Source organism: Anser brachyrhynchus (assembly GCF_964034855.1).
Source record: "Anser brachyrhynchus genome assembly, chromosome: 3".
Taxonomy (NCBI): Eukaryota; Metazoa; Chordata; class Aves; order Anseriformes; family Anatidae; genus Anser; species Anser brachyrhynchus.
This window is the reverse complement of record NC_137696.1, coordinates 106,273,636-106,286,788: the sequence shown is the minus strand read 5'-3', so window position 1 is coordinate 106,286,788 and position 13,153 is coordinate 106,273,636. Positions and strand designations below refer to the sequence as shown.

General features: G+C 34.0%; 1 protein-coding gene across 16 annotated transcripts in view; it reads right to left on the bottom strand.

The window, feature by feature from the left end:
- Positions 1-13,153, bottom strand: part of SNTG2 (syntrophin gamma 2) — a 286,741-nt gene that overhangs the window by 97,220 nt on the left and 176,368 nt on the right. For all 16 annotated transcript variants that reach the window (XM_080588164.1, XM_080588166.1, XM_080588160.1 and 13 more), the window contains one exon: positions 3,176-3,303. In XM_080588164.1, coding sequence (XP_080444290.1) covers positions 3,176-3,303 — 128 coding nt within the window. The remainder of the gene's footprint in view (positions 1-3,175; positions 3,304-13,153) is intronic.

Genomic DNA, 13,153 nt, shown 5'->3' with positions numbered 1-13,153 from the left:
TTGTCAATGCCTGTTGTAAGGACTAGAAATACTTATCTACGCATAGTCCCAAATAAGGTTTTATATATTCTGTTACAAAATATGAAAGATTATAAATGAATATAACTATGTTCTTCATCTTCTATATGACTACCGGTCTTTACCTTTTTATCTTAAAAACAAAAAGTCTGCAAACGACACCATGAACAACAAATTTTTTGGGGTAAGCAAGGCTTACTTATTCCACTGTTAAACTTACATCACATTTAGTGACCAACTCTGTCTTTAACAATCAAAAATTACTAGCAATTGCATGTACTCACAGGAGTAGAATTCTCTCTGTCCATATTACCTTAATACTTACAGAGAAAAATAGCACAAATGGATTGGCGAGAATTGTAGAATTATAAAAGTAGTGGTGCTATATAATAAAGGCAAGGCCGTTTAAAAGCCATTGAACTAGTAAGTAATCAAAAAGAGCAGACTAACCTATATATTACAAAGAAATATTCAAATAGATTCCAATTGCACCATCAATATGAGCTGCACTAATAAAAAGTGACTTGTGTAGTTAAGCTAATGTTTATCTTGATGTTCATACTTTCTGAAGATATAACTGGAAAGATCCTACATTGAGAAGATGAGAAACACCAACTACAATTTTCATCTTTCCTTTAAAATATTCTAGGGTTAGGGCGTTTTTTTATTTTGTTTCATTATGTGGAAAAGAGACTTCAGACTCTTTGAAGTATTTTTTTTTTCATTCCTCTTTATGTATAAGGAAGGAAAACCATCTATCCCATTCTTTCTTTTTTTCTGTTAATACCTACAGTGCTGACAAAATCTAAAATATATGAAAGATATACTTGTGTCATTAAGTCACCAACCTTCAGACTTTGTGGGAAAAGTCAAATGAAAAATCCAGTGTAATGAAAGTCAAAAGATGACTCCTTTTTCTTACACAATGAAAAAAGAATAATAGTCAAACAGATAGAGGTGCTCCTGACCATCTCGTGACACAAAAGCTAAAAGTATGTATTTTCTTGCCAAAGTTACTGGAAAACTCCAATGAAATACTATAACATACTTTAACCACAAAGGAAATAATATGGCCCAATCTGATTAGATTAGGCTAGATCTGATCTAAACCACACTAAAATTATGCCATAGTCTAACAGAGAGCTCTAATTATATAACCTGTTTCTAACTGAAAAATGGTCAAAAATATTGAGAAAGATGCTGACAGTTTATACATTGTTATACTCTGCCTTTTTTAAAGGAAAGGAAACAAAAGTTGTCTTTCAGTAATAAATCAGACTCTGTTTGACCTTGTTCCTAAGGATGTCTGAAAATTAGAGATTATTAAAACACTAGGAAAAGAAAACTGAAAATATGACAATATCTTAAATATAAAAGCAAAAGTGATAATGAGGTCAGAGGGGCTTTCTAGACTGTCTGACAGCAGCATACTACATCAGAACAGCAACAGTAGTTGGACGTACAGATACTATATTTAGCATACACAATGCTATATATTAAAACCATCAGTTTGTGATTGATTTTAGTAAAAGAGTATGCTATGACTTCTGTGACCATCTGCAAGAATTTCAGAGGTGAAAAAGCAGTTTTTCTGTCAGCGTTACCTAGGAGTGAATAGATGGCCAAATAATCATACAGGCTTTGATATCCTTTCCCAAGCTGTAATATTTTACAAAGTTACAAGAGAATGTCAAAAGCTAAAAAGACATAGATCGTTTTGGTAGAAGAATGATCCAGACCTCTCTTTCAGAATTTAATTCAGGTAAAGAGTAGGGGAAATGTCCTTTTTTATAGTGTCCACCTAGCAGAAGAGAAGGCACATAGCTGTGTATATGACACCATAGAAAATAGTTTCAATTGCTCAATGATACAGACTTAGAACGGAGACAGGGCTGTACCAGTGCCAGAGTGCCTTCTCAATACCAACTGAGAGAATATAAAAAGAAGCATTACATCAGAAAAGAAAACAAACAAAACAAAACAAAACAAACTAATGACAGAAAACATAAGGGACACAAAAAGTGACAAGGATTACATATGGATTCACAGAATCCTTTAATATTGAAAAAGCAAGCATTCTCTTTACCAATCTATGCAGATAGACCCTCCCAGACCTCCTTCCCCATAGTTTTTGATGCTGACCATGATGTTATATGGTATGGTTATGGAATAATCATTTGGTCAATGTGGGTCAGCTGTCCACACTGTGTCCCCTACCAAATTCTGGCCCACCCTCAGCCTACTTGTTGAGGGTGGGAAAAGAGAAAGCCTTGATGCTCAGCAACAACAAAAATACTGGTGTGTTATTATTTTAGTCAAAAATCTAAAACACGGAACCATATGGCCTGCTATGTAGAATATTAACTCCATCCCAGCCAGACCCGGTACAGTACCAGAAGACGTGTTATTTCAAGGCATTTTCAAAATGTACAGGCTGCTGTTTTCAGAAGTGGAATCTATTGGGATTGCTTCATCTAAAAAGTTAAAAAACATATGATGCATGCTGCAAAATGTTAGAACTCTCCCAAGCATATTATTTACTGGGGTTTCAACAGTCTTCACTTTTGCTTTCACTTATGTCCTGAAGCCCACAACAATCACCTTTGCTATCCTACTCCACTGTTGCTGTATGAACTATTGCCTAAGTACCTGAGATGTGGCAAGATTCTATGATGAAAAATAAAACACTTTGTACCCTCTACTTTGAGAAAATCTGTTGTCAGTATGAGTTCCTATATGACAATGATAGGCACATAACATTTTGCAGAATGTTATCATTTTTAAAGAAAAAGGAATGTTTACTGACAATATCTGAATTTATTCTATTACAGAGATATGGAGTGAAATGTAATACCTTAAAAATTAATTCAAGTAATGCCAAGCTTAACCTCTGTGCTAGCTGCTGATGAATTCCCAAGAGACATCAGATTACAGAAACATATTTATAGGAGCTATATTTACAGTCCTTTTTTTTTTTTTTTTACTTTGTCTCATAATCATCATGCATGGCATTAATCTCAAGAGAAAATGGACTACATAGATTTTAATAACAAGACTTTCATATCTCCACTCAAAGAATCCTTACATAGCCAACACGCCACAGTAAAATATTAGGTACAGCTAACTAACACAGTGCTTCCCCTTTTAGATTACAAACCTTAATTTATCTGTTCCAGCTTTGTACCTCGAGATTCGAGCCATTGACAGAGGAACTGATAAGGTGTCTAGCCAGCGCTTCTCATATTTTGGTTCATTAGCTATGGGTGAAGAAGGTGATGATGGAGCCTGTGCAGAATAAATGAGAATCAGTAAGTACAGTCTACAAAACAACATAGTGCAAAAAACATGAATATTCATCTCTGGCTATGCTTGTCTCAGAAAGGAATAATATATAGTGATAAAACTATTTAAGGAACCATAGTTTCTTGAACTTTGTAGATTTAGAAACTTAGGAATTTAGTAGAGAAATAAAAATAAGTATTCACGAAGAAAGGAATGCTGTCCATCTTGATAATATATGTGACACAATTTGATACTATTTTGACTTAATTTTAGTATTGCCTTAATACTAAATAATATATATTGCCTTAACACTAACTATATATAGTTTATGTTTATAACTGAAAATAAGAAGGAAATTTGTTTTGTTTTAATCATAAATATCCTGAATTTTATCTAAATGCAACATAATTATCTAAATTTATCTAAATGCAACATAAATTAAATTTTTGATTTAAACTAATTTAGTCCATGAAACTCTTTGACATGTCTCAATTATCAAAGAAAAAGACACAGTATCCTAATGTAAGTACCACAGGAGTCATTGAGAAGACTGGTTTCTTATTTATGCAACAGACTTTTATCCATAGTATTGTTTAATAGTTGATTTAAAACTCTGTTTTCTTTATTATCAGTATCCATATATGAAATTATGAATTTTGGAAACTTCATCTTAGAAGTTTTCCTTCAAGTGCCTCTACTGGAAAGACAAGATTGCTGATACTCTCCAAGCAGTAGAGGTGTCCAGATCTCACAACAGTGAAAATACGTACTTTTATGATCTACTCATTACAGCATACAGAAGAAAATGATGTTAAGACAAATGTGTGCAAATGCCAGTGCAAAGTTAGTGGAATTAGCCTGCATATATAGCTATTAGTCAAACCTGAAGTAGAGGTCATATAGATTGTTCAGTCTGGTCATATGTGTAGCATCTTATGTATTGCAACTGAATATTTAATTAATGTATGAAAGCAACACAGTATGAAACATGATTAAAATCAAATACTTATGAAATTTAAAAAGTTGTCAAGGAACTACTGACACTAAAACTTTCATGGAACTTCAAAGGAATACACATCTTAGTCAATATACAGTTGCAGAATATGCAGTTTATTCCTTGTGAAATAATATCCAGAGGTTTACGCTATTGTATCACTGACTGAAAGTACAAAACTATGTCTAAACTGTGAAGAAAAATAAAGAAAAAAAGACAAAGGTGGTAACTGTTTTTCTTTGCAAATGATTTGAAAATAGTGTTTACAGGTAAAAATCAATTAAGTTATGAACGTTATGTTATGATTAGAAATAACGTTAGTTAAGTTATGATTAGAAAATGATGGAAACCAATGCTCAGCATACCAATTCAGATTTATAATTATGATTATGAGCATATAAAAGGCTTATTAAATGAACAACAGAATGAGATAGGATTTTCTTACGGAACACATAAAGACAATACACTTGAAAGTTTACATTGGTATTTATATCTCTGCAGTACCATGACATCTGCATATTTCACTTTTCTATAAAGAGAGCCATCACTATGTACAGAGAGGCAGTTAAGAAGGAATCAAAGAGATATAGGTATTTAGGTCAAAGTTAGGCATCTATGCTATCTGTATCTGAACCGAAATTACCTGTCCCTTAGAACTTACCAGTAGAGAAGTGAGTTGAAAGATGTTTATTTTTATAAAAGCCATAAACATGCACAGAGTAGAACAAAAGCAAATAAACCAAATGATGACCCAGCATCAGCTCTCTTATGCCCAGGTGTTTAAAAAAAAAAAAAAAAAAAAAAAAAACTTACTCAAAATAGAGAGCATTCTGAGAATTGCTCCATTTCTATTTTTTCTTCCTGCTCATAAATCTTTTAGGTTTTTGTTTGTTTCTTTCTTTTTCCTAAAGCTCTTTCTTATAGTCAGTGGCAACTGATCTTTCTATTTCTTTAAATAAATCAAAATACTGACTTTCAGATTCTAACAGGATGACTGAGAGTTAGTGACTGAGGAACACTTCTCCAGCAAATAAATAAAAAAAAAAACAGTAGTGAAATTGGCAGAGTTGGTTAACAGTAAAGTACTTACTGTTGTAAGCACTACTAAATTAACTACTTAAGTTGGTTAACAGTAAAGTCTTACACTGCAAACTCTTTAAGGAAAAGAATCATGGAGTTTCATTTAGAGTATTTGCAATCCCTAGAACAATCCGGCTTTCATTTGACTGAGATCTCCTGATGTTGCAGTATGAATATTTCATAATCAAGTCCATTGACTAATTCTATTTCATAGAATTAGCCACAAAAAGATAAGGTGTCTTGAAAGCTTAGTTTAAACTTGGTAATATCTTAGTGAAGAAACTGATGCATATTTTAGCGTTCTGTACAAATGAAAATCATTGACAGAATGACAGGCAACCTGAAGTTGAAAATGATCATCAGAGTCTAACATACCTGTCCAGAAGCTGAAATGTCTAAGAATAAAGTAGAAGGTAGCTTATTACAGCCAAACAAAAATGCTTGAATATAATCACTGAATTTAAATCCAGGAATCAGAAAATAGGAACCATCTTCACCTATTGTTCCTGTCCTCTCCACTCTCAACACAGAGGTAACATCCAGATAATTTAAACATAAAAACCCTTTTCTTGCAAACTGTTAGCTGTATTTCTTTTAGTAGGCTGTATTCTGTCTATTATGTAATATTCAATTTAAGAGCATTTTACAGAAAAAAAATAATGGAAGGGTCACTAGCAATTTGATATTTCATTGTGGTCCCTTACACTTCAGTCAAATGCTTTAGTAGGATAACAGTGTAAAGAAGAAATATCTCCTTGTAAGTAAGGATAAGAATTTTAGAAAATCTACATCACAATTCTCCACTGGATTCATTAATTAAAGAGGGGAAAACCCTTGGTCAAAATTTATTAACCTCAAAGTTATGATTCTAAATGCTAAACTGTTATAACTTGTGTAAACTCCTAAGGAAATTTGGTTTCTGCAGACCATTTCAAAGTTTTGATACTTGATAAACATACCAGAAAGTGTTTTCCAGAGGGTTATGTGTTTCACCCCCTTAGTTCTGGGTTACTTACACAAGCAGAATCCATACTGCATGATCCAGCCAGTAATGACCAAGAATAGGAAAGTGATACAAAGTGGTCAAGCTGGTCCAAGTCTCAAATGTCTGTTTCTTACTAAGCCATATTGTACTAACCTGTTTATGGCAGAACGGAAATTAGAACCCTCCTTACCTTGTTACAGACAAAAGAGAGCATACACATGGCCACAAGGCCACTGCACAAAAATTAAATACTATCATAGGCCCAGCAGCCCATTTTATTCAGTTTGCCCTATAATCTACTAATATGTCAATCAGAGACAGATCCTTCACTACATCCCTTCAAAACATGTGGATAAATGTAACAACATGGGGAAGAAGAAAGCCAGTATCATTTTTGCAAACAGAGGTCATGCTTCAGAAGTCTTTTAGAATTATCCAAAGCAGTTTATTAATGAGAGGACCAATCACTAAGACGTACTTGGGTTTCCAAAAAGCAGGAAAAAAAAAAAAAAGATTATTAACTGATTTGCTATGAAGTAAGGGAAAGCCCCAACACAAATTAGTAATTAGGTAAATAAAACAAGCAAAACACTTCACTTAGTAACCAGTTTTTACTTCAGAGAGTACTATCAGTGGACTCCCAGATATACAAGCTATTCAGCATACTGATTGATGATGTGGACAAGGTAGTAAGCAATAGACTGATGAAGTTAACTATGTGCAGCAAGTAATGAAAAATAATAAAAAGAAGAACAAACTGCAAACTGCAGTAGAAGCACCTCATGATACTGAATGACTGAGAGGTAAAAGGACTGCTAAAATATAATAGATAAATGAATACTAATGCATATGAGGGAAGTCTATATTAACTTTTCCTGGACTGTAATGAGTTATGAACAGATGATAAATACTCAAAATAAGATCTTGCTGTTGCAGGAAAAGCAGATGTTGAAAGGTATGGAATGGCTTTCATGCAAATAATTATTAAGTAAACAAAGACTAATTAGACTGGAAAAGAAGCAGCTGACATGACTGTATGACAAGTGTATATAAGAACACAGAGAAAGGGATTAGGATATAATGGCCCACTTTCCCTTAAAATACAAATCCTAAAATACAGAAGGATAAAAACAATGAAAGAATGCATTTCTGTATATAAGAAACTCTAGTTCAGGAAGAATCTATCCAAAACATCATGAAGGTGCACAGAACATACCCTATAAATAATTCTACATATTTCCTCTGTTCTTGGATTCTTAAGGGCATCTGTTGGGGACGAGCTTTTTGGCTAGGCGGTCCTTTGGTCTGACCCAGTGTACTGAGCTCGCTTGAACTTCAAGCCTTCTGTCTACTAAACAGTTGCTGCTCATGCTCTGCACACCATTCCTCCAAAGGACTGAAAAAAATTGGCGGTTTAGAGATAATCTCTTCAACTGTGGCTTTTATCCTCTGGTTCATTTCACACCTTTGGCTTTCTGCAGAGATCACCAACAATGTTGCCAATTAATGCCAATTTGCTTGTAACACCTGTCCATTAAGAAATGGATTGAGTACAAAAATCTCATTTTTGACAGAACACTGAACCAGGATCAGTTTGTAATGACGCATAAACACTATCCACCTGGGACAGCTGTGTACTGTTGACCTGGAGGAGGGAATGATCCTATATCCCATTAGCAATCACTGACCTATGAAGGACAATGTGGGCAAGTGCTTTGTTGCTTTTAAAAACATATTTTGTAACTACTCGTTATGGGACAACCATGAAGTCATACGATAAGTAGAATGAAAAGGCTTCCGTTAAGTGGGAGACCTAATCAGACATGTCTCTATAATTAAGCTTGCACTAAGAATATAGGAAAGACATAAATAGATCATAGTTCACTGTGATTGTCAACTTTTTATCTTTTTGTGACATATTATTTGCTGAGCTTGGGCAACTCAATTATTTTACCTTTTTAATTTTAATTTTAAACTGTCATTGATTCTAAAACCTCTGCAAGAAAAATGTCATGTACTCAAAAGGAAGCATTTCTGAATCCACACTAGTAATTTAATTTGTAGTTTCTGTTAGGCCTGCACCTTGAAAGCAGCCACAGTGATATTTTAGGATGAATGACACGCTGCTGCTTCTTTAAACATGGGCTTTAGGCAGGCTGAAGCTGGGTTAAATCAGTTTTGGACTCAGAAATACAGTCATGTTGCTCAGCAAGCTTAAGCTTGCTTTTTAAATATACTTTTCAACTTACAGTACAAACACTGTCTGGTTTGCAAAAATGCAAGTCTTGCAAAGTCTTCATAGTAGATGAAGATAAAGGACTACACCTGGAATAGCAATGTATATATCAAAACATTTTCATATCACAATTAATCAGAGGTATCAATAATTGGTATAGTTTTTTTTCTTAAAGGACTAAACTAACTGGCATCAATGATTTATTCCCTTGAAAGCTACTTTTCTTTATTACCATGATGCCTTGCTGCTGCCACCAGCCTTAAGAAATAAAGAGAAGACAGGACTCTTTCTTATCGATATCTGAAATTTCAACTGTATATGCAACTAGCGCAAAGGATTTCACAAAAGGCTTGTGTTCTATAACTTTTGTATTTTTTTGCTAAATTATGCTTGAGGGTTTCAGAAGACTGGCAAGATGTACACTGGAAAATTAACTTTCAGTTAATTTATTTTAATTTAAATTAATTAACAAATTTAAGTAATGACAGTTTTGGCAAAGCCTAAAAGGTAAAAGAACATAAAAGAAAATGAATAAGAAGCAATTGTGATATACATAAGGAACATTTTTAACTTAAATTCTGTGATTTTGTCTTTCCTCCTGTAAGACTTTTTCTGACAATTGCAATTCATCCACTTTCTGCTTTAGAAGATTTATTCTTTCAAAATGTATCATTAAACTCTTGAGACTGTTCCATAAACTGGTACTTCTACCAAGCGCATGTGTATGTAGCAGGCATGACTTATTTTAGATTACTGCTTGTGATGAACACTGGTTCAATTTCAGATGATATTATTTATCTTTTGAGCTGTTGTTGTTGCTATTTCCTCTTTAGTGAACATTGTTGAGTTTCTGAAAAGAATATCAGATATTTCTCTGAAGATATGTGTATGAAAATGCTAGCAATATTAATATAACATTTGATCTTCATATATTGAAATATTTTCCTAGGAAAAACAACTCTGACATTAAAGTGCTAAAACATGGTGTAGCATAGCTTAATTTCTTTAAGCTATAACTGAAAAAAATGGCTAATACATGTTTATGGACTTTGGTATAAAAACAAAACAAAACAACTCAGTGTAGTTAATACTAACTTAATTGCTTTTTTTTTTTTTTTACAAACTGGAGAGCATCTTGTCAAAACTCCATTACTGAAGATATTGCAGTACACTCAAAAGAAAGCCCTCAATATGATACGCTTTTCAAAGTAGGCAGATTTGTCTTACAGTTATTTTGGAGGAAGGGATTTAGATTTATATCTTTTCTTGCAGCAGCACTGGAAACCCCTCAGCTCACAGTGAATTGGAGGAGCTCTCTCTACACGTTTCAGTCAGGTCAGTGACTGAAATCTGTATGCATATTGCATATACATATGCAATGTACAAATGAATAAATAAATGTATATGTAGGGTTAGTTTTCAGTGGATCAATTAAGTAATCTGATTAATGTGTAGCTGAGCATTTGCCAACTCTTCTTCTAGGGTGAGACAGGAAACAGAGGCTGCCGACTAGCTGGGGAAGAAAACAAGTCCACTCCATTTAGCAGTAAAAGAGTCTTAGTTAGCTGACATTAATCATGGAACAACACAATTACAAGTGTTCAGTAGAGACATGACTGAAATTCTTGCAGTGCCCAGCTAAAGAAACACTTTATTGAGGTATCTATTGTAAAGAGGAGTCAATTAGAGTGTTCAGCTTGTCTCAGATGATATGATGATATCAAAATACCTGTGCATTTCTTTGATGTAGCATCAATTCAGAAGAGGGTCTGTGTTTATTTATTTTTAATGGAATGCTTAGATGCAGGTGTGCAATTCTGTGACAGCTTTAAGAAGACAGTAATTATGTGGTAAAGTATGCATCACCAAATCATTTAATAAAGGCTTTTATACGGGAAACAAGCTCTTCCAGATGAAGTAACAATTTGGACACGTAATTTAATGTCTTTAAAATTCGATGAAAGAAGCAACTTTTAATTATACAGCTCTATTCTACACTATTTTAATTGACACACATTGTTTAATTAAATGTGAAGAAGGTGAAACAGCATGTGAAACAAGAATACTGCCCCTCCATTTCTATTACAGAAAAACTGATTTAATTCCAATGCTGCATCACATGTAGGCTTCTGAAATTTAATGTCTTCTCTTGAAGACATGTAGTGCATTTGAATTAATGGATAGTTTTGCAGACACCGAGCACCTATATGTGGTTACGTGTTAGGGATCTATGCTGCCCTATTCACTGCAGTAGCTATGCATTTAAAACAATGGGATTGCTATTCTGCTGGTGAGGAACAAATTAGAAATCTTTCAATTATATAAATTTTTCTAGAAGTGATTTACTATGGAAAAATTAATGAATATTTCATTACAGCTGTGCTGCTAGGTGGCTAGGTGCTGTACTTTTTTTTTTTTTTTTTAAATGAACCAATAAGGTACAAGCCTGACTAAGATATTTTTAAAGAAAATGTATGGACTACTGCACCTTTTTCTTTAATTTGTTTCCCTTAGGCTAAATGTAATTGGCTCCTGAGTAACCTCAACAACCTTGCCTGCAACACCTTTCCCAGACATATTCTTTCTTTGGGGGATGAGGGGGGTTGGAAAAGAGGGTAAAGTAGTTTTTAATAAATCTCAGCACAAAAGCAGAAAGTAATTATGACTCTTCTCAAATTATAACAGACGTCAGGAAAAAAAACACCATGTTAAAAGTATGTGAGGAAAAATACAGAAGAGAATATAGTGTTGAAATTATTATAGTGTCACTTTATAAATGCAACTGTACTGAAACTTCAGTGTTACAGACAGCTTTTGGCAGCCTTTCATATCCCCAGATGGGGTGTGCTGTCCTTGCTGAGAAGAATTAGCTCAACGTTAGAGAAGTATTTTGGCCTTCACACACTGCAAATCCCTTGGGACAAATTTGAGGTTTGTCTCCTGCTCCTATCACTGACTGGGAACTCAGTAAGTGTCAATTTGTTGCAGAAACTTGTGGAATGACAATGGATGCAACTCTGAGGGAGGACCTGTTGCCTTGATTTCACTGTTGTTTATTATTATAAACCTTTTATGTATATCTGAACCACTGGAGTTCGTCTATGCTAACATCACATCTAGATCCGGGTCACCACTATTCACCTTTGTTTCCCTGCGGATCATTACCAGGGCCTGGTATTTGAAACACTAATCTAACACTAACTACGGCAACAGTAAAAGGATCTTTCTAAAAATAATAACACTAGTAATGCTTGCTTTCATTTCTAATGCTTCATCTTCTAACACATGCAGTCTTCAATCCCATGAATGCTCCCACATATTTTTTCTTTCTAACCAAGGACTTCTGATACTCCCTGCTAACATACCTGAAAGATTGCTGCTCTTTCTGTTGCCAAAAGGTGATAAAGGATCATAATTTTGTTTAGTCATGCAACGGAGTTGCACATGTATAACTTCTCATTATAATCTAGCTCTGCCCTGAAGCAGTCCACTTTGTGCCTTTGTAGTTATAAGCAGGAGAACAGATAATGAGGGAAAGAGAGAAGCTTTTGTACAAAAATCAAATGCAAATTTAATTCATCCCCAGTTCTCATTCTGCATTCCTGAACATCATAAGCCAAACATAAGAGCATCGCTCATTAATAATAAACAACATTCCCCCAAACTTCTTTGTCTGTCTGTGCAAATGAAAGGTACTCAATGCACTCAGTGCAATCTACAGAGCAATACAACTCTCTGCAAAGCAGATTCCCGGTGACTGGTTAGATGAACTACTCCCTACAATCCATCAAGTAAACAAGGTTCTCCAAATATTCTAATCACAAGTGTAATTAAAAAAGAAACTGTGTAATCACCTCATTTCTACCAGCACTGATAAAAAATAAACAACTTAGGCTTTATCTCCTAAGCCATTTTCTTTTTGCTACTGCTGAAAACTAAAATGAACAAGTTCATAAGAAATATGAGAAGTGCATTCACAAGAGAGGGCTGTATATGGGAAAATAGGTAGAATCAAAAAATGAAACCAGATACCTGACAAAAACAGGTTATTATTTTTTTACTTGACACATTATTTATATTATGATCGTGCTGCACTTTTTTTTTTCTCAAAGATAAACAACAACGCCAGAACCTTCTATTTGACCTTTCTTGGTCTTTGATTTCTTTTACAGGGGCTAATCCCCACTTAAAACTTCTTCTTGGGCTGTGTGTGAATATCAGTTTAACTTTCAGTGCTTAAGTGAGTACTTTCAAAACTAGTATTAGATGTCACAAAGCTGACATGTTGCTCAGTGTTCATTTATTTAGTATCTAGTAAGCCTTCCTTTTAATTTAATGCCATAAGTCCTTTCACCACCATTTTTAACTAAGTTTAATAAACAAAACAAAAATCTTAAACAAACAAACAAAAAACACTAAAACCATATATGACTTAAATTTTATTGGGAAATTAAACAAGTGCTTAATTTCTGTGCAGAAGAAATAACTATCCTGATGAATCACATATTAAATAGAAGAAGAAATAAGCCTGTGGAAAGGATTAACAATGACAGTGGGA